Source organism: Pygocentrus nattereri, chromosome 8, assembly GCF_015220715.1.
Source record: "Pygocentrus nattereri isolate fPygNat1 chromosome 8, fPygNat1.pri, whole genome shotgun sequence".
NCBI classification, from domain to species: domain Eukaryota; kingdom Metazoa; phylum Chordata; class Actinopteri; order Characiformes; family Serrasalmidae; genus Pygocentrus; species Pygocentrus nattereri.
Genome location: NC_051218.1, coordinates 4,902,225 through 4,922,500, shown reverse-complemented (window position 1 = coordinate 4,922,500; position 20,276 = coordinate 4,902,225). Strand labels below are relative to the sequence as shown.

At 41.0% G+C, this 20,276-nt stretch overlaps 4 protein-coding genes across 6 annotated transcripts; all 4 read left to right on the top strand.

Annotated features, from left to right (window-relative positions):
- The first annotated feature begins 737 nt into the window (after nt 1-737).
- Nucleotides 738-1,704, top strand: LOC108443741 (monocyte chemotactic protein 1B-like). The gene is made up of 3 exons (XM_017724583.2): nt 738-850; nt 1,286-1,409; nt 1,553-1,704. Exons 1-3 carry the CDS (start codon nt 787-789, stop codon nt 1,662-1,664), a joined length of 300 nt encoding a protein of 99 aa, XP_017580072.1. The 5' UTR covers nt 738-786; the 3' UTR covers nt 1,665-1,704.
- Nucleotides 1,705-2,576: 872 nt separating this feature from the next.
- Nucleotides 2,577-7,151, top strand: LOC108443747 (C-C motif chemokine 13-like). The gene is made up of 3 exons (XM_017724592.2): nt 2,577-2,713; nt 5,267-5,387; nt 5,528-7,151. Exons 1-3 carry the CDS (start codon nt 2,650-2,652, stop codon nt 5,610-5,612), a joined length of 270 nt encoding a protein of 89 aa, XP_017580081.1. The 5' UTR covers nt 2,577-2,649; the 3' UTR covers nt 5,613-7,151.
- Nucleotides 7,152-7,179: 28 nt separating this feature from the next.
- LOC108443746 (C-C motif chemokine 12-like) lies at nt 7,180-11,580 on the top strand. Of its 3 annotated transcripts, XM_017724591.2 has the most exons (5): nt 7,180-7,197; nt 8,924-8,990; nt 10,366-10,463; nt 11,138-11,258; nt 11,399-11,580. In XM_017724591.2, exons 3-5 carry the CDS (start codon nt 10,400-10,402, stop codon nt 11,487-11,489), a joined length of 276 nt encoding a protein of 91 aa, XP_017580080.1. In that variant the 5' UTR covers nt 7,180-7,197; nt 8,924-8,990; nt 10,366-10,399; the 3' UTR covers nt 11,490-11,580. The 3 variants fall into 3 exon arrangements, with proteins under 3 accessions (XP_017580080.1, XP_017580079.1, XP_017580078.1); XM_017724590.2 differs by having other exon boundaries at nt 7,185-8,990; XM_017724589.2 differs by lacking the exons at nt 7,180-7,197; nt 8,924-8,990 and having other exon boundaries at nt 10,016-10,463.
- A 6,724-nt stretch (nt 11,581-18,304) lies between these two features.
- Nucleotides 18,305-19,772, top strand: LOC108443742 (monocyte chemotactic protein 1B-like). Its single transcript, XM_017724584.2, has 3 exons — nt 18,305-18,705; nt 19,232-19,352; nt 19,493-19,772. The coding sequence occupies exons 1-3, from the start codon at nt 18,642-18,644 to the stop codon at nt 19,575-19,577; spliced, it is 270 nt and encodes an 89-aa protein (XP_017580073.1). The 5' UTR covers nt 18,305-18,641; the 3' UTR covers nt 19,578-19,772.
- Nucleotides 19,773-20,276: the final 504 nt, after the last annotated feature.

Genomic DNA, 20,276 nt, shown 5'->3' with positions numbered 1-20,276 from the left:
TCTATCTATCTATCTATCTATCTATCTATCTATCTATCTATCTATCTATCTATCTATCTATCTATCTATCTATCTATCCGTTTGTCTATCTATCTATCTATCTATCTATCTATCTATCTATCTATCTATCTATCTATCTATCTATCTATCTATCTATCTATCCGTTTGTCTATCTATCTATCTATCTATCTATCTATCTATCTATCTATCTATCTATCTATCTATCTATCTATCTGTCTGTTTGTCTATCTATCTATCTATCTATCTATCTATCTATCTATCTATCTATCTATCTATCTATCTATCTATCTATCTATCTGTCTGTTTGTCTGTCTGTCTATCTATCTATCTATCTATCTATCTATCTATCTATCTATCTATCTATCTATCTATCTATCTATCTATCTATCTGTCTATCTGTCTATCTATCTATCTATCTGTCTATCTGTCTATCTATCTATCTATGTGTCTGTCTAATTCTGGAAACCACATGATGACTTAATAAAATAGAACAGTTTCTGTTTCTTGGGGCAGATTCTGTGCAAAGTCTAAAATAGCTGACACTGTTTATCCTCATAGAAGAGCTATAAGTATTAGAGAGAAGAGCTGTTATGGGGCAGAACTACTGAGAAACATGCTAAACATGAGAGCTGCAGGGGATTTCAGCCCTGCGGGGATCCTGCACCCACACTGTATAAATGGTGAGGTGCTGGTCAGTCGTCCAGCAGTGGACTCCTCTCTCCTCTCCTCAGCTCTGTCTCTCTGGGTGAAACCTCTTCTGCTAGAATGAGGACTCTGTCTGCTCTGCTGATGGTGCTGCTGCTCTGCTCTGTCCAGCAGGTCTGCAGTGGTGAGTACCAGACACTCTGTTCAGGTCTATCTGACTCTAATAGTCACCACTGACAACTAGAAACAAGCTTCTCTACGTTTTCAGTTTTTAACAATGCTCACATGCTACTCTTTCATTTTAAACCAATGGAATTCCAGTTCACTGATATGGGCCCTTTAAGCATTCAACTTTATGGCATTTGGCAGAAACTCTTATCCAGAGCAACTTACATTTTGATGATTTTACACAGGTAGATGAAGGCAGTGTTAGGAGTCTTGCCCAAGGACTCTTATTGGTATAGTATAGGGTGCTTACCGAAGCAGGGGACTAAATCCCAGTGTACAGCATAGAAGGCATAGGTGTTACCCACTACACCAACCAACCACCATAAGCCCAACAAACTGCTAGAGTCCCTTTCTGTTGTGATGTGAGCCTGAAACTCTGTCCTCCTCTCAGGTACTGTAGGCATCAGCAGCATCCCAAAAAAGTGCTGTTTCACGTTTATGAAAGTAAAGATCCCGTTAAGACGCATCACCTCCTACAGCTGGACCAACAGCAACTGCCCTAAAGAAGCTGTTGTGTGAGTATTACTTACTTTGAAAGCCCACCAAATGTCTCCCTGCCTATTAATATGCTTGGTATTTTGGGAACTAACTGCAGAAACTGACCAACTGAAAATCAGTAAAGAATAACACTGGCCTTCTGTCTTTGTCTTCATCACAGCTTTCACACGGTTATCGGAAAGGAGTGGTGTGTGGATCCTAAAGTCTCTTGGGTTCAACAGCACATGACAAAGCTAAAACCCCGGGTTCCTGATCACACAAAGGCTATTTAATACAGTCGTTTGTCTATATATCGCTGTTGTGAGAAGAAAACCTCGTATCTCCATTTTTGACGTTTTCCAGTTTTTGACATAATTTAAAGACACCTGTTGCTCTTTACATTGTGTGTAAATTTCATGATGATTCGACCAAAATAAACGGCCCAAAATGACTTGGAAAAAATTCTGGTTCCATTGACTTACATTAAGAGTAAAGTAGGTTTTCTCCTTCTGCTGTAAAGTCACCGTTTAGGAGATACGAGGTTTTCTTCAGACAACAGCAATATGCACGTTCCCCTCAGTAGATACTGTATGTACATATCACTATGAAAACATCTAATATATTTGCTACATTGTGTCGTGTATTTGTCTTTCTTCAATAAACATTTCCCCCATCAGAGTCCGACTTGTCGTATTTGATGTTTTTAGTAACAGGTTATGGCGACAAATCACAAATAAAGTTTTTAAAAATGACTGTTTTCATAGCCTTAGATTTAGTTATTAAACTGAGCTGGTCTGGTGGCTCTGTTTGACTTTAGAAGCACCACCTGACTTTTCAAACTAATTTCAAATTGAACAGGCATCTAAAAACCTTTATCCTTGAACTTGAGTTTATACTTCTTTCAAGTAAATAAACATTATTATAATAATTCCATATTATTATTGTTTCGCTGAGGTGAGATCAAAGAGGCAAATTTATATTTTATAATATTAATTATAATATTGTAGTGCCTCAATATTTGAATTGACATCATTTCTCCAGAAAGCTGTCCCAAAAAGGGGGATTCGGTCCTCTCCTGAGCAAACAGCCTTGAGCTGAGGTTGTCCACTCTCAACTTGTGATGGCAAAAACATCCTGAGTACAGGACATGGCTCCTGGCCATGCAGTGATCCTGCTTCCTCTCTGTATAAATAAGAGGGCGGTGGTCAGTCGTCCAGCACTGGACTCCTCTCTCCTCTCCTCAGCTCCGTCTCTCTGGGCGAAATCTCTTCTGCTAGAATGAGGACTCTGTCTGCTCTGCTGATGGTGCTGCTGCTCTGCTCTGTCCAGCAGGTCTACAGTGGTGAGTATCAGACACTCTGTCCAGTTCTGTCTGATTTCAGTCGTCACCACTCAGAACTAGACAGTGGATGCACTTGTTTACAAATCTTTTTTTGCATGTATTAAAGGACCTACAGCCTGCATTTTCACTCTGCTTGTGATATTTGCGTGGTTTTAAATAATAAAAAAAATCATAATTAATTTTTACATGAACATTTTCTAACCTCTCTTTATCCTTTAGAATTAAAAATACTATTTTTTACTGCACCTTTAAGACTGCTATATGTAAATGAGCTTTTGTTTGGCTGCCCTGCTTCCCACATCATTTATAACTTCTGTTAGATAAACTGCTATAAGCTAAGGATGTGGATGTATGTAAATAAGGTGTTTTATGACATCACAAAGTACATAAATACACATTATATATGTGAATGAGCTCCGGTTTGATTGGCTGCCCTGTGTTGTACTTCATTCATAAGTTTTGTATGAACAGGTGAAGCTAAACTTCTGTAAGCCTGCTGTAAGGATGTGGATGTATGTAAATAAGGTGTTTTCATGACGTCACAAAATCAATACGAAACAAGCTTGACATTTTGGGAATTAACTATGGAAACTAAATCAAAATCAGTAATAAACAGTAACAGTGGTCTCTGTTTGTCTTCATCACCGCTTCCGCACAGTCGTTGGAAAGCAGTGGTGTGCGGATCCTGACGCCTCCTGGGTTAAAGAACACATGAAGAAGCTACAATCCTGAAGCGTCTCTCTCTCTCTCTCTCTCTCTCTCTCTCTCTCTCTCTATATATATATATATATATATATATATATATATATATATATATATGCATACACACACACACACACACACACACACACACACACACACACACACACACACACACATACACACACTCTATATATTTTTAACATAAAGGCCCTGATCTACATTGGCTATGAGATCATAATCATTTACACTCCCTTTTTCTTCATTAGGGATTGTTTTCTTTGAGAGTGACTGTATTTCCACAAAGGTGCCTCTTTCTTTCTTTCTTTCTTTCTTTTACATGTCAGCGTAAAAATCCTTCATTTTAATACTTAAAGTCTCTTAAAGACATAAAAAGAAATTCAAGCAAAACTAGAAAAGGAAAGTTTATGAGCTTTAAGGTGGCTTGACAAAGGCAGATAATAACGCTATTGGAAAAGTTAAAGCAGTGGTTCGTATATTAATTCTAGGTAGTTATAACGGTGTTGCTATGAGGTTGACACAGGGTTCCATCTTACTACTAAGGCATTGCTTAGTGGTTGTTAGGTGGCTCCACAAGCGTTGCTAGGCTGTTGCTATACTGTCCCAGGTGGTTGCTAAGGCATTGCAGGCATAGTTGTAGAATGGTGACACAACAGGATTTTGGCTGACTGTAGTGGAATAAGTTTGTGTAATGCACCTGCTACATTCCTGCAGTTCATGCTGGAAATTCACCACTGCCCCACCTGTTTTTCCCGCTTTGCACTATAATGCTTTAATACTTCATACCGACAATGTTTGCTGTCCAGTGTTGACCGTAGGAGGATGGGCTCCCCACTGAGTCTTGGTTCCTCTCAAGGTTTCTTCCTCCTGCAATTAGGGAGTTTTTCCTTGCCACCGTCGCCACTGGCGACGCTCATGGGGGCTCGGACCAGATTTTCTCTTTTCTTTTCTCTCTGTACTGATTGTTCTGTAAAGCTGCTTTGTGACGACACCTGTTGTAACAAGTGTTATATAAATAAACTGCTTGTACTCCAGTCTGTGCCTCACTGTGCTGCGTATCTAGGTGATGTGGTGGTCTACACATCTACCTGGGCCAAGCACATTCACACCTTACAGGCAGACTTTTGACATTTAGACCAAGCCTCTTTGATTTTGAATCTTCCTTAATGGGAATTTAGCAAGGCAACTATTCTGTACTTGGGCAGAGAGCTAAGTCAGGGTATGGGTCGGACCCCAACTGAAAGTTCAGGCTGTTCTTCACGACCCTGTTCCACGTACTAGACGTGAATTGCACCGATTCTAAGGAATGGCGGGGTCTAAAACATTTTTAGTAGTTGTGTTTCTTTAACAAATCTGCCAAGGGGTAATGTTGATTATGTGTGGACTGGTGAGTGTCAGCAAGCGTTTGACAGTGAGAATCATCAGTTTCAGTGTGTTGCATATTCCCATATTCATTCTTATGGAAAAAATAATGAATGAACACTGCAGGTAAACCAATTCAGCTATAGACTGTAAAATTGGAGGAGTAGAGGTGCAAATGTTTGGCCATAGAACAATAACAAGAAAAAAATGTATCATGTTTAGCTTTTTATGTCATTTTCCAGTGCTGACTTTCTGTCTATGGGGCCAAAATGGGCTGGAGGTTAGGGAACCAGCCTCATGACCGGAAGGTCACCTGTCCGTTTCTGCAGCTTCGTTATGTTCACACACTACTTTTTACATGAATACGATGAAATCTCAGTTTGTTATGATATCGGCTCTTTAAGCCTAACAGACTACTGGAGTCTCTTTCTGTTGTGATGTGCTGTGAGCCTGAAACTGTCGTCCTCTCAGGTAATCAAGACGCCAACACCCCAGCAGAGTGCTGTTATGGGTTTCTGAGAGTAGAGATCCCCCTAAAGCGCATCGCATCCTACAGATGGACCAGCAGCAACTGCCGTCAAAAAGCTATTATGTGAGTATCACCTGTTTAGGAACGACCACCAAACGTCTCCCTACCTCTGAATTTGCTTGACATTTTGGGAATTAACTATGGAAACTAAATCATAATCAGTAATAAACAGTAACAGTGGTCTCTGTTTGTCTTCATCACAGCTTGCGCACGGTCATTGGAAAGCAGTGGTGTGCGGATCCTGACGCCTCCTGGGTTAAAGAACACATGAAGAAGCTACAATCCTGAAGCGTCTCTCTCTCTCTCTCTCTCTCTCTCTCTATATATATATATATATATATACACACACACACACACACACACACACACACACACACACACACACACACACACACACACACACACACACGCACACACACACTCTCTATATTTTCAACATAAAGGCCCTGATCTACATTGGCTATGAGATCATAATCATTTACACTCCCTTTTTCTTCATTAGGGATTGTTTTCTTTGAGAGTGACTGTATTTCCACAAAGGTGCCTCTTTCTTTCTTTCTTTCTTTCTTTCTTTCTTTCTTTCTTTCTTTCTTTTACATGTCAGTGTAAAAATCCTTCATTTTTAATACTTAAAGTCTCTTAAAGACGTAAAAAGAAATTCAAGCAAAACTAGAAAAGGAAAGTTTATGAGCTTTAAGGTGGCTTGACAAAGGCAGATAATAACGCTATTGGAAAAGTTAAAGCAGTGGTTCGTATATTAATTCTAGGTAGTTATAACGGTGTTGCTATGAAGTTGACACAGGGTTCCATCTTACTACTAAGGAATTGCTTAATGGTTGTTAGGTGGTTCCACAAGCGTTGCTAGGCTGTTGCTATACTGTCCCAGGTGGTTGCTAAGGCATTGCAGGCATAGTTGTAGAATGGTGACACAACAGGATTTTGGCTGACTGTAGTGGAATAAGTTTGTGTAATGCACCTGCTACATTCCTGCAGTTCATGCTGGAAATTCACCACTGCCCCACCTGTTTTTCCCGCTTTGCACTATAATGCTTTAATACTTCATACCGACAATGTTTGCTGTCCAGTGTTGACTGTAGGAGGATGGGCTCCACTCTGAGTCTTGGTTCCTCTCAAGGTTTCTTCCTCCTGCCCTTAGGGAGTTTTTCCTTGCCACCGTCGCCACTGGCGACGCTCATGGGGGCTTGGACCGGATTTTCTCTTATCTTTTCTCTCTGTACTGATTGTTCTGTAAAGCTGCTTTGTGACGACACCTGTTGTAACAAGTGTTATATAAATAAACTGCTTGTACTCCAGTCTGTGCCTCACTGTGCTGCGTATCTAGGTGATGTGGTGGTCTACACATCTACCTGGGCCAAGCACATTCACACCTTACAGGCAGACTTTTGACATTTAGACCAAGCCTCTTTGATTTTGAATCTTCCTTAATGGGAATTTAGCAAGGCAACTATTCTGTACTTGGGCAGAGAGCTAAGTCAGGGTATGGGTCGGACCCCAACTGAAAGTTCAGGCTGTTCTTCAGCACCCTGTTCCACGTACTAGATGTGAATCGCGCCGATTCTAAGGAATGGCAGGGTCTAAAGAAATTTTAGTAATTGTGTTTCTTTAATAAATGAAAAAAATGTATTATGTTTAGCTTTTTATGTCATTTTCCAGTGCTGACTTTCTGTCTGAGGGGCCAAAATGGGCTGGAGGTTAGGGAACCAGCCTCATGACCGGGAGGTCGTCGGTTCGATCCCCAGAGCTGATAATACAGGACTGAGGTGTCCTTGAGCAAGACACCAAACCCCCAACTGCTCCCCGGGTGCTGCGGATTGACCTGCCTACCGCTCCGGGCAAGTGTGCTCACTAGAGTGTATGTGGTGTTCCACTTCATGGATGGGTTAAATGTGGAGGTGAAATTTCCCTGTTGTGGGACTAATAAGGGTCTCAATTTCGAGTGATTTGTTTCTCAGTGGAGTGTAATATTCTGTTTTTGATGAGCGCCACAGACTGAACAAAGGAAAATATAGAGCTCACTGTGTCACGCATTCGGAACCTCCAACGGAGGAAACAAACTCCAACTCCCAGAATGCTCCGGGAGACCAGATGACTGGACAGTCAAGGGAACTCCATTTCCCAGGATACTCGGGATTCTCACGTGACCTCCAACTCACAACAACGCTCCTCTCAGAGATCTCAGTCCCCAGATTATTGATCTGGTTCACCTGTGTCGTTTATCACATGACTCAGCTCAGAGTACTTAAGCCCGGGGCTTTCAGGCACTTCATTGTGACGTATTGTTTCTCTGAGACTTCCTGAGCGTTTTCTGATTGTTCTGTGTGTTTCAACCTTTTCATCCGTTTGCTGACTTTTGACTTCTGCCTTGCCCTTTTGTACCGTTGCTCGTGTTGGTTAGATCTGTGTTTTGTGACCTTGGTCTGGACTTCAGCTTCATTAATGTTTTGCCCTTTTTGACAACTGTTGATTTCTAGAAATGAAATCACACTTTTATCCACGCTCGTCTGCGATTCTGTGAACACTACACACTGTTTATTCGTGAGCTTTAAACTGTTTTTAAACATGTGATTTTAAACTGCTTTTGTCCTTGTCTTTTCTTTTTTAACACGCTATGCTCACCACTCAGACCAGAACCTCAGACAACGTGTCTGATCTCCAGCCCTGGAGTCTCTGTTCAGCTGAGCTGCCTTCAGCTGAGCTCATCCAAGACTTAGATTTGTTTTTACACACGTTTAATCGGCTTTGCTACAGGACTGTTTCTCAAGCGCTCAGATCGGCCCACTGGAATACCTTACCGGGTCTGCGTCCAGACTGCATTTCACCAGTTGATGACCCCTGAGCTACAGGGTCACTGACACAAACTGTGACTGGAAAACATGAATTCTAATCACTACCTGAACACCTGTATGATGCTCTCAGAAAACTGTGCCTAATATATAATTATATAATTACACCTGATGGATTTTCCATGAAAATTTCCCAACGTTGTTGTTTCCTTCCTTCCTTCCTTCCTTCCTTCCCGCTGTCTGCATTGTGTCCTGCTCAGAAGTGTTTCAGCTTCTTTTAAAGATCTAATATATTTCCAATCATTTGTGGGGTTAGGATTAGGGTTCGGTTTTGCGTAAGTAATGTATCAACAGTACATCTTAAAGATATTTACTAGATATGCGTTACTGATAATCTGTTAAGAATTTATTAATCATCTACAAAGGGCCACTCCAAATAAAGCGCTACCCAACATCAACTCTACTTCAGCGCTGTTTAGAACGCCCTCGTCAACTAGCCTTCACTATGTCCGAGTAAGGGACTCCTCAGTGCCACCGTAAGGGCCGTTATCTTTCTGTATTAGCTCGTGTGACTTCTTGGAGCAGTGAGGGATCCAGTCTGCAGAAATATAGACTTCAGGAGAAGAACTTGTCCAGAAATCATTACTGTTTAACTCAACATCCATTTCGTCAACTACGTTCAGTCTGGCCTTTATATAATAAACCCCTCCATCTGCTTTGTGTTTGCTGCTGTAAGTTTGTTACTCAGGGTAATGTGTAAGGCTTAATGTGTAATGTGTTGATGTTTTATTACAGTGAAAATAAGTTAACACGCCCTCCACAGCGAACACGCTTAAATTCGGCAACTTTGTTTACCTTACAGGTAAGTCACATATATTTCACACGTGAAGTTTTGAAATGTGATCAAATATTTTTTTTTTTACATCTGATCAAATATTTTAACAAAGTTTAAAAATATGAATGTGAAATTCGTCTGACTTTTCTGTATATTTTTCCCCGATAAATTTAGCAGATAAACAGTAAAAGAGTGCGTGTGTGTGAGTGTGTGTGTATGTGTGTCTGTGTGTGTGTGGGTGTGTGTGTGGTTAAAAATGCTTCTTCTTTTTTCACATGAGACAAAAGTAAAGCTTTGAAGGTCACAGAGGTCAAAATAAGGGTTTCCTCTGAGTGGTTTTGATGACTCATCACAGTATTTAGCTACATTAGACAGTGGAAATGAAAAGCAAGTTATCCTTTATTAATCCCACAACAGGACGATTCACCTCCGCATGTACCCCATCATGACGTGAAACACCCAGATACACACTAGGGGCATTTGTCATAGTGAAGGGCTGTGCCACCCTTGCCCTCAAAATTCAGTCGTTTACAGTTTGTGTATTTGCATTCAACTCTTGTTCTACATTCCTTAAAGAAACTAAACAAATGGCACAAATAGACCTTTATAGTAAACTCATACAGCAGCGGTGTTGAGAGATACAATCTATCTATCTATCTATCTATCTATCTATCTATCTATCTATCTATCTATCTATCTGTCTGTCTGTCTGTCTGTCTGTCTGTCTGTCTGTCTGTCTGTCTGTCTATCTATCTATCTATCTGCCTGTCTGTCTGTCTGTCTGTCTATCTGTCTGTCTGTCTGTCTGTCTGTCTGTCTGTCTATCTATCTATCTATCTATCTGGCTATCTGTCTATCTATCTGTCTGTCTGTCAGTCAGTCTGTCTATCTATCTGTCTGTCTGTCTATCTATCTATCTATCTATCTATCTATCTATCTATCTATCTATCTATCTATCTATCTATCTGTCTGTCTGTCTGTCTGTCTGTCTGTCTGTCTGTCTGTCTGTCTGTCTGTCTATCTATCTATCTATCTATCTATCTATCTATCTATCTATGTACATGTCTTTCTGTCTGTCTGTCTGTCTATCTAACTGTCTGTCTGTCTAATTTTTTAAAAACCTCCTGCTAACTTCCTTCATTGAAATAGAATTTAGTTTCTGTCTCTTGGGTCAGATTCTCTGCAGAGTCTGAAAATAGCTGATGCTCTTCTACACGGAGGTGATGTTACTGTTAGTAAACAGGAAAGGCATCATGGCTGCAGAGCTACTGAGAAATGTGTTAAACATTAGACCTGTAGGGAATTCCAGCCCTGCGGGGGTCCTGCTCCCACACTGTATAAATGAGGAGGGGCTGGTCACTCGTCCAGCACTGGACTCCTCTCTCCTCTCTCCTCTCCTCAGCTGCGTCTCTCTGGGTGAAACCTCTTCTACTAGAATGAGGACTATGTCTGCTCTGCTGACGGTGCTGCTGCTCTGCTCTCTCCAGCAGGTCTACAGTGGTGAGTGTCAGACACTCTCCTCACTCCAGTAGTCACCACTGAGACCTAGACCTGTGCACACGTCTTTTAAATGCGCTTTAAAGGGCCAATAATCTATATTTTTGAAATTTCTTTACTCAGACCATGGTCACAGTTCATTTTTAGTTCATGGTCATTATTCAACCTTCCTTCATCTTTTAGCATTAACATGATGTTGTATTACTGCACCTATAAAACTGATATAGGTAAATGAGCTCCAATTTGATTGGCTGCCCTGTGTTGTATTTCGTTCGTAAATTCAGTGCGAATGGGTGAAGCGAAACTGCTGTAGGCTAAGTATGTGGATGCATGTAAACAAGTTGTTTTTCATGGCATCACCAAATCAATTAATACAAAGCAAGCTGTTCTAAGCTTCATTAGTTTTGAAACTTTAACCGTGTTAAACTTAAAGCAGTAAAATTCCGGATATGGGCCCTTTAAGACTATGAGACTGCTGGAGTCTTTCTTTTTGCGATATAATGCGCTTTGAGACTGAAACTCTGTGCTCCTCTCACATACTGAATACCCCAGAAGAGTTTCCGTTGGCATCTGTTTGTTTATTCATCTCTGGAAATACCTTAAGCCTAATGAGTGTCTGTTATAAGTGCCGGAGTCTCTTTCCGATGAGTCTGAAACTCTGTGTTGACCCCTCTCAGGCCCTTTTGGCATTGAAACTTTCTGTGAGTGCTGTGAAAAACTCACAGATGTGAAGATTCCCTTAAAGCGCATTAGATCCTACAGGGAGACCAGCAGCAACTGTGCCTTTGAAGCTGTTATGTGAGTATCACCCGCTTAGGGAAAGCCCATTCAGTGTCTTCCTACATCTGAGTTTGCTTGATATTTTAGAAACGAACCATGGAGATTGACTGACAACAGCAGTGAACAATAACAGTGTTCTGTTTTTCCCTTCATCACAGCTTCCGCACAGTTATTGGAAAGGAGTGGTGCGTGGATCCTGAAGCATCTTGGGTTAAGAAACACCTGACGAAGCTCAAACTCAGAAGCTGACCACGCTGACCACATGAAGACCATTCAATACAACGTGCACTCTGTACATATGTACATATTAATGTGAATAAAATGTATATATTGTGTTGTATGTATTTCTCTTTTTTCTTTTCTTCAGTAAACACATTTCCATCCAAAGTCCTACTTGTCGTGATTGATGTTTGATGTGGTTGGTACAGTGTAGTGGGTAAGTCGTGGACTGGAGGCTCGGGAACCAGCCCTGTGACCGGAAGGTCACCAGTTCGATCCCCTCGGCTGATGGTCCTTGACTGGAGTGCCCTTGAGCAAGACACCTAACCCCCAATTGCTCCCTGTGCACCGTGGATAGGGTTGCCCACCGCTCTGGGCAAGTGCGCTCACTGCCCCCCAGGTGTGCATGCATGTGGGTGTTTCACTGCATGGATGGGTTAAATGTGGAGGTCTAATTCCACAGTGTGCAAAACACAGTTGGCAAAATGGTTCTGATAAAAATAAATAAATAAACAACAAAAAAAAACATCTTTGCCTTAGACTGGGGTTCAATCCCCTGCCTGGACAAGCACCCTACACTATACCAATAAGAATCCTTGGGCAAGACTCCTAACACCACCTTTGCTTATCTGTGTATGTAATGATCAAATTGTAGGCAAATCCAAGTTCATTAATTCCTTTGAACCCTCTGTTTTTTTATGGATTTTATGCTGCACTCAGGCTGCACACTGACACCGTGTATTACCTGTGTGTGATAATTTGTCATGTCTGGCATTTACAGTGTGTTAGGATGAGGACATTGGGCCCCGTTCACCAGCACCTTCCTGAGTTCTCTCCTAAATCTGTTCTCGTCACAGTCACGATGTGCTCTTAAAGCTCAGAACGGTTCGCATGTTTGTTCTTGGCCCATATATATTTGAACTTAAAAACTTAAAAATAAATGTAATTGAAAATTAGAAAGGAAAGATTTATCAGTATTAATCTTTAAGGTGGGTTGACAAAGCCAGCTAATAATGCTGTAAAAAAGAGCAGTGGAACAACAGGGTTGATTGTTTTTAATACCTTAAGTGGGTTCATATAGACTGTTGCTATGCTATCTCAGGTGGTTGCTAAGGTGTTGCTAGGCTGTTGTTATGCTATCTCAAGAGGTTGCTAAGGTGTTGCTATGCTATCTCAGGTGGTTGTTAAGGTGTTGCTATGCTATCTCAGGTGGTTGTTGCTATGCTATCCTAAGTAGTTGCTAAGGTGTTGCTAGACTGTTCCTATGCTATCTCAGGAGGTTGCTAAGGTGTTGCTATGCTATCTCAGGAGGTTGCTAAGGTGTTGCTATGCTATCTCAGGTGATTGCTATGGTGTTGCAGGCCATTGTAACACTGTCCCAGGTGGTTGCTAAGGTGTTGCTAGACTGTTCCTATGCTATCTCAGGTGGTTGCTAAGGTGTTGCTATGCTATCTCATGTGGTTGTTGCTATGCTATCCTAGGTAGTTACTAAGGTGTTGCTAGACTGTTCCTATGCTATCTCAGGAGGTTGCTAAGGTGCTGCTATGCTATCTCAGATGGTTGCTATGGTGTTGTAGGCCAATGCAATGCTGTCCCAGGTGGTTGCTAAGGTGTTGCTAGACTGGTCCTATGCTATCTCAGGTGGTTGCTAAGGGGTTAGCGTAAAGGGTTAAACGTGTAAATACAATAGCACTGCAATTCATCGGCTCTTTGAAATTGACTTATACAAATTAAGACAGAAAAAAGAGGGTTAGAAATTGTGATTTTTTTTTTCTTGTATCTTCGCCGCTTTGATTTTTCTTATGCATGTATTGTAGCTAGTTTTAAAAGTTAACCATTCTAAAAACATGTTGGATTAAAAACAAGCTATCGTTTAGTACAGTAAGAAATTCATCTGTAGTGGCTTATATACTGGATTGAAAGGATTATCGAGTGCTCATGCCTGTTTCAACCTGAGAGGGGCGCTCTCGCTGTGAATTCAACATAAAGACGTAGACGAGACGCTGGAGTGTTTGTAATTTCATTGTTCCCCTTTTTACAGGTAGAAACACACAAAACTTGAATGTTTCTTGTGAAAATCAGAGTAATCCAGTATATATAACCCTCCCTAAACAGTATTTTGTCACTAGAAAACCGTTTGAAGTGAAGTTAAATGAGTCTGTGGTGGCAAGCAGGAGTTAGCTAGGCTCCATAGCTAGCAAGGCACCACGAGGCACCCACGCCGTTGCCGATTGAAAGTATTGCGTATTGCATATAATTCAAAAACCCGTATTTTTGTCACATAAGATAAATAATAACAATAAAAATGTTAGGTTAAAAAGAAATGATGATCTGTGAGCTTTTGAATTAGAAGACAGCTGATACTAAAATGTTATTTTAAGTCTCTTACATGCTTTTAAATGGGAACATGGAAGGGTCCACATGTCATTATTAATGCATATTGTAACAATACTCAAGCAGATTAATAGAAAAAAGACAAAAGATGTTTTTGTTTATTGTTTTGTTTTAAGTGGATTAATGGTTAAAATGGACAGCAAATGAGGATATGTAACCTGTGGATAAAATATACTAACTTTGATTGCAATGTGTAAAAGAGTAAAAAACGATTTGCTGTGGAGATTTTGGAAAGAAAAAAGACATTTATGTAACGTGTACTTAAGTCCATTCAACATAAAGACGTAGACGAGACGAGACGCTGGAGTGTTTGTCATTTCATTGTTCCCCTTTTTACAGGGTACTACATTAGGTGCTAAAGTAAGAATTTTTGACCATAGTATAATTTAAAAAAAATAATAAAATAAATAATAATAATAATAATAATAATAATAATAATAATTAAAACAAAGAACAGAAGATGTTTCATATTGAGCTTTTATGTCATTTGTCAGGGCTGAATTTTGTCTGTGGATTAATTTGAAGTGATGTGTTTTACAGCGGAGCTTAATGTTCTCTGTTTATTCACGTTTTTAAACTGTTTTTAATTTTAAAGGATTGACTTTCCTTTTTTTTAGCATGCTGTGGTCACTACTCTCAGAAAGAACCTCAGACAATGTGTCTGATCTCTAGTCCTGTAGTCTCTGTTCAGTTGAGCTGCCTTCAGCTGAGCACGTCCAAGCGTTAGATGTGTTTTTCCACGTTTAATCGGCTTTTTTCGTTGGGAGCGACGAGGCTGGACAAGATTAGAAATGAGCAGATCAGAGGGACAGTGAAGGTGGAGCAGTTTGGAGATAAAGCCAGAGAGGCCAGGTTGAGATGGTTTGGACATGTGTTGAGGAGGAATAGTGGATATATTGGGCAAAGAATGTTGGAGATGGAGCTGCCGGGTAGAAGGAGAAGAGGTAGACCTCAGAGAAGGTTTATGGATGTAGTGAAGGTGGACATGGAGATGGTTGGTGTGAAAGTAGAGGAGGCAGTGGATAGGGCAAGATGGAGGCAGATGATCCGCTGTGGCGACCCCTAAAGGGAGCAGCCAAAAGAAGAAGAAGAATTGGCTTTGCTACAGGACATTTTTTCAACTGCTTAGTTCGGGCCATGGGAAAACTTTGCTGGGACTGCCTCCATGTTGAGTTCACCAGCGGAAATGGAAGTCATTAACTGAACACGTACATGGTGTCCTGAGAAAACAGTGTCTAACAGATAACTGTACATGAAGGGTTTCCCAAGAAATTCCCCCCCAGTATTAACCTCCATTGCTCCTTTCCTTCCGCCTCCATTGTGTGCTGAAGTCCTGCTCTGAAATGATTCACTTCTTTTGAAGATCTGACATATTTATTACATTCCATCATTCGTATCCGGTTTCTTATTGTTGATGTTGAGTGATAAAAGGGAAAGGAAGGCTTAACAATTGAGGCAATTAGAAAAAGATAAGATCTTATCATAGATCATTTTCACTTTCTGCGCAATACGGCTCGACACAAGTACTCTGTATTGTAACACACACACACACACACATTTTCTAAGCCACTTATCCTTCTGGGTCGCAGGGGGAGCTGAAGCCTATCCCAGCAGTCATTGAACAGAAGGCAGGATACACCCTGGACAGGTTGCCTGTCCATCACAGGGCAGACAGGCATAAACATCCATACACACTCACACCTAGGAGCAACCCAGCCCCTTCTTGCTGTGAGGCGAAGGCAAATAACTGTAAAAGTATTCGAAATTGTGTTACATCTATGCTGCTTCCTAAACGACTCCTTTAATAAAACACACTCTGGCTGAACAGTTTATTCAGGGATTTAGTGGTTTAACTTGTGATTTCACAAAATAAGAAAAATTGTAAAGCAGTTTTATGTAGCACAAAAAGGGTTCAACTACGGTTACAATGTCCAGGAAGAACCCTTTCATGATGCCAAGAACCCTTGTACAAAAGAACCCCTTTGCATTATTTAACACGCTTTAGATTTGTTGTTCAGAACCTTTTGCTGACTTTGTCTTATTATTACACACTACCCACATGTGGGCCACATCCTTGGTTTGTTCTGGCCCAGCGTACGGCTTGGTTCTTTGGCTCAGATCTGGCCTACACACTGTAGAGTGACTAGAAATAAACGATATGGCCCAAATCTGATAAGAGTAAAAGTTGGTTTTTGTTGTTTTTCTAGAAACGGAAGTCGGTTTCTGATAAGCAGATGATGTGATTCACTTTCTCTCTCGGACTCTTTCCCCACCCGGCTCTCCCCGGGGCCGTGCTGTAGCTGCCCTGAACTGCAGCAGGCCTCATTTCTGCTGCACTGAACCTCGATCACTCTTCATGGTGTTCTTGTTATCCAGCTGATGTTTGTTACCAATTCAATGTTGCAGGTTTTCAATCACCGACCGTCCCCTGTTTGTATTGAGTGAGAGAGGTGAGCTGTTGTGCCGTTGGTGGGCTTGTATGTTGACATTAAAGCAAAGCTGCTAGACTAGTACTGTCTGTATGTGCATCCGCTAATTAGTTATAGAATGATAGAAGATATGATGAGACAAAAACAGGGGCAGGGTGGATGTGGCACTGGTCTCACTGGGTCTGCTCTGATCCTAGAATCGCCCCTGAGTCAGATATTCTGAAGTGGGCAAAAAGCACATTTCTAAGTAATCACCTGTTTTTAACATATGAAGTTTTCACGTAATCGTTTATGTTAATCGTTTACATTAACTACATATCGCTGCTGTCGAAACAAAACCACGTCTCCAAAGCGGTAACTTTACAGGACAAAGAAAACACACACACTTCACCACATCAACATACTTTACTATTAATGCAAGTCAGCGGAACCAGACTTTTTTCCAAGTATTTTTGGGCCGTTTCTTTTGGTCCTTTCATCATGAAATTTACACACAATTTAAGGGGCAGCAGGCTTTTTTCAAATTACATCAAAAATGGAGAAAGCAGGTTTTGTTCTGACAGCAGGGATGATTAATCACATTCTTTTGATTAAATATCAGGTTTTGTTCCCCTGAGCATTATGAATTCAACAAAAACAGTAATTGTGCATTAAAACTGTGCATTGTGCACATTTTTGGGTAGTTTTGTAAGTAGCTTCACTATGTGTTGGGTTTGGCTGCCATTCTGTTTGGGTTTTGGGTTTTGGCCCGGCCCTGCCCAGTTAGCAAAATTTGTCTGGCTCACTTGTGGGCCACATTCTTGGTTTGCTCTGGCCCAGCATACGGCTTGGTTCTTTGGCCCAGATCTGGCCCACACACTGTGAAGTATGTAGAACTAAAGGACATGGCCCAAATCTGGGCCCAGTCTGGCCCAACTACATTGTGGGTATTCACTCCAGAGTTGTCCCACAAATGTAGGCACAAGGCAATACAGTCTGAAGCTATCCAGGATCTGGCCCGTCCAGCCAGAATCAGCCCCACACTGTCTGCTATCTGGGTGGACCGGGTTAAAAGAAACAAACAGGTTTGGCCTTTCATTACAGGACGTACAGATAATGGAGAGTATAGGAAATAGTTGACTGTGTGTGTGTGGGAGGTGGTGGTGTGTGTGTTGGTGTGTGTGGGTGTGTGTGTGGGAATGTGTGGGTGTGTGTGTGTGCATTGGTGTGTGAGTTGGTGTGTGTGTAGGCGTGTGTATATAAATATTTCTTCTTTTTTTGGAGAGACGTTGAAACTGACTACATTCTCAACAAAATGAAAGATTTAAATATTCTTCATCTTCTAGATGATGGATGTTCATATTTTCAAGTAAAGTCGCACAATGTAGATGGATGGATGGATGGATGGATGGATGGATGGATGGATGGATATCCAGTGGTTTGTCAATGCTGTTTTATATTCAGAGTAGACACCACCAACACATCAGTGTCACTGCAGTGCTGAGAATGGTCCACCACCCGAATAGTACCTGCTCTGTGAGGGTCCATGGGGGTCCTGACCACTGAAGAACAGGGTAACAAAGTATCAGAGAAACAGATGGACTACAGTCTGTAACTGTGAGTGCAGCTATACAGTAAGTGGAGCTGATGTGTGCGTGCGTGTGTGTGTGTGTGTGTGTGTGTGTGTGTAATAATAATAATTTTTAATTATATATGGATCGTTATAAATTCATTCCATAGTGCTGTCAGAGTTTAATACACGTTAAGTGGCAGTACACCCTAATTTAGTTTATTTTTCTGAAATGATTAAACATTCAACATTTCTAACTGCCAGAACAGTCATAACACTCCCGAAACACAGGCCAGGCTGTGGTGTGACTTTATCTGACAGTGTATGTATCTGTATCAGTACATGAACAGTCTGTCTCTATCTATCTATCTATCTATCTATCTATCTATCTATCTATCTATCTATCTATCTATCTATCTATCTATCTATCTATCTATCTATCTATCTATCTATCTATCTATCTATCTATCTATCTGCCAATCTGTCTGCCTCTCTATCTCGATTTGGGAAACCCCACTTGTTTTAGAAATAAAGTATAGTGTCAGTGTCAGGGCAGACTCTCTGCAAAGTCTGAAAATAGTTAAGGAAGTTCTCCCACACAGAGGTGATGTAAGGCGAGAGAGATGAGAAAGACATGACAGCAGAGCTACTGAAAAACGTGCCAAACTTGAGAGATGTAGGGGATTTCTGCCATGAGGTGATTCTGGTCCCACTCTGTATAAATAAGGAGGTGCTAGTCACTCACCCAGCACTGGAGTCCTCTCTCCTCTCCTCAGCTCCGTCTCTCTGGGTGAAACCTCTCCTGCTAGAATGAGGACTCTGTCTGCTCTGCTGATGGTGCTGCTGCTCTGCTCTGTCCAGCAGGTCTACAGTGGTGAGTATCAGACACTCTGTCCAGTTCTGTCTGACTCTATAGTCACCGCTCAGACCTAGACAGCGCGTGTGTTTGTTTACATATCTTTAAAAAAAAGCGTTAAAGGCTAATAGCCTATATTTTTTCATTTTTACATGGCTATTTTCCATCCTCTCTTTATCCTTTAGAAAGAAACATGCTGTTTATTTGCTGTAGACTGATATATGTAAATGAGCTTCATTTTCATTGGCTGCCATGTGTTGTGCCTTATTTCTAACTTCAATCTGAATCAATGGGGCTAAACTGCTGTAGGCTAGGAGCGTGGATGTCTGTAAATATGATATTTTTCATGACATCACAAATTACTTTGATGCAAAACAAGCTGTTTCTTATGTTTTGAAAGTTTAACAGTGTTAACACATTACTTTTTACACGAAAGCAATGAATTTTCAGTTTTCTATGATACGGGCCCTTTGAGCCTAACACACTGCTGGAGTCTCTTTCTGTTGTGATGTGCTGTGAGCCTGAAACTCTGTCGTCCTCTCAGGTAATCAAGGCGCCAACACCCCAGCAGAGTGCTGTTATGGGTTTGTGAGAGTAGAGATCCCCCTAAAGCGCATCGCATCCTACAGATGGACCAGCAGCAACTGCCCTCAAAAAGCTATTATGTGAGTATCACCTGCTTAGGAACGACCACCAAATGTCTCCCTACCTCTGAATTTGCTTTACATTTTGGGAATTAACTATGGAAACTAAATCATAATTAGTAATAAACAGTAACAGTGGTCTCTGTTTGTCTTCATCCCAGCTTCCGCACGGTCATTGGAAAGCAGTGGTGTGCGAATCCTGAAGCCTCCTGGGTTAAAGAACACATGAAGAAGCTACAATCCTGAAGCTGACCAAACTGACCACAGGAAGACGAACGTCCATATACATGTACCATGTACATATCTACATATCACTGTGTGAAAACAGTGTAATATATTTGAAAATGATCTATTATAATATATAATATCTAATCTAATATATTTGAAATATTGTATCATGTATATTTCTCTTCTTTCATTAAACATTCTTTTCCCGTCAAATGTCCTACTTGTCATGCTTGATGTTTTAGAAACTCGTTATGTCGTTGCTGTCCAAATAAAAACAAGTATCTCCAAAATGGTCACTCCAAAAAGGCAAAAACTTTCTTTACTGTTAATGCAAGTTAACATAAAGGGTTTTTATTTGAAGCGATTTTGGAGCATTTCTATTGGTCCAGTCATCATGGAATCTTCACACAATGTCAAGGACCACTGCTGAGCTCAAATGATGGACAAAACCATCTTGGAGGGACTTGGTTCTTTTTTTTTTTTTGGACAGAGACGATATGCAGAAAATGTCTAAAACCTGTTTCAGAGGAAAAGGAAGACCAGAATGTTAAACAGATTGAAACCTTAAGTCCAAAGTCTGGACCTTTCCAGGGTCACTCTGGAGTTGTGGATAGTCCACCAACCAAAGCATCCAGCCAAGAGTGTCTATACAGTCAAATATGCCACGGATGAAGGGCAGAGTATGGGTGTCTACATTCAGCTTAAACTTACAAAGGT

Bases quoted from the DNA above. Each gene is read 5' to 3' on its own strand.
- LOC108443741 (XM_017724583.2), top strand. From the start codon at position 787: ATGAGGACTCTGTCTGCTCTGCTGATGGTGCTGCTGCTCTGCTCTGTC. The intron at 851-1,285 runs GTGAGTACCAGA...TCCTCCTCTCAG, and splicing joins TGTCCAGCAGGTCTGCAGTG to GTACTGTAGGCATCAGCAGC. The intron at 1,410-1,552 runs GTGAGTATTACT...TCTTCATCACAG, and splicing joins TGCCCTAAAGAAGCTGTTGT to CTTTCACACGGTTATCGGAA.
- LOC108443747 (XM_017724592.2), top strand. From the start codon at position 2,650: ATGAGGACTCTGTCTGCTCTGCTGATGGTGCTGCTGCTCTGCTCTGTC. The intron at 2,714-5,266 runs GTGAGTATCAGA...TCGTCCTCTCAG, and splicing joins TGTCCAGCAGGTCTACAGTG to GTAATCAAGACGCCAACACC. The intron at 5,388-5,527 runs GTGAGTATCACC...TCTTCATCACAG, and splicing joins TGCCGTCAAAAAGCTATTAT to CTTGCGCACGGTCATTGGAA.
- LOC108443746 (XM_017724589.2), top strand. From the start codon at position 10,166: ATGCTCTTCTACACGGAGGTGATGTTACTGTTAGTAAACAGGAAAGGC. The intron at 10,464-11,137 runs GTGAGTGTCAGA...GACCCCTCTCAG, and splicing joins TCTCCAGCAGGTCTACAGTG to GCCCTTTTGGCATTGAAACT. The intron at 11,259-11,398 runs GTGAGTATCACC...CCTTCATCACAG, and splicing joins TGTGCCTTTGAAGCTGTTAT to CTTCCGCACAGTTATTGGAA.
- LOC108443742 (XM_017724584.2), top strand. From the start codon at position 18,642: ATGAGGACTCTGTCTGCTCTGCTGATGGTGCTGCTGCTCTGCTCTGTC. The intron at 18,706-19,231 runs GTGAGTATCAGA...TCGTCCTCTCAG, and splicing joins TGTCCAGCAGGTCTACAGTG to GTAATCAAGGCGCCAACACC. The intron at 19,353-19,492 runs GTGAGTATCACC...TCTTCATCCCAG, and splicing joins TGCCCTCAAAAAGCTATTAT to CTTCCGCACGGTCATTGGAA.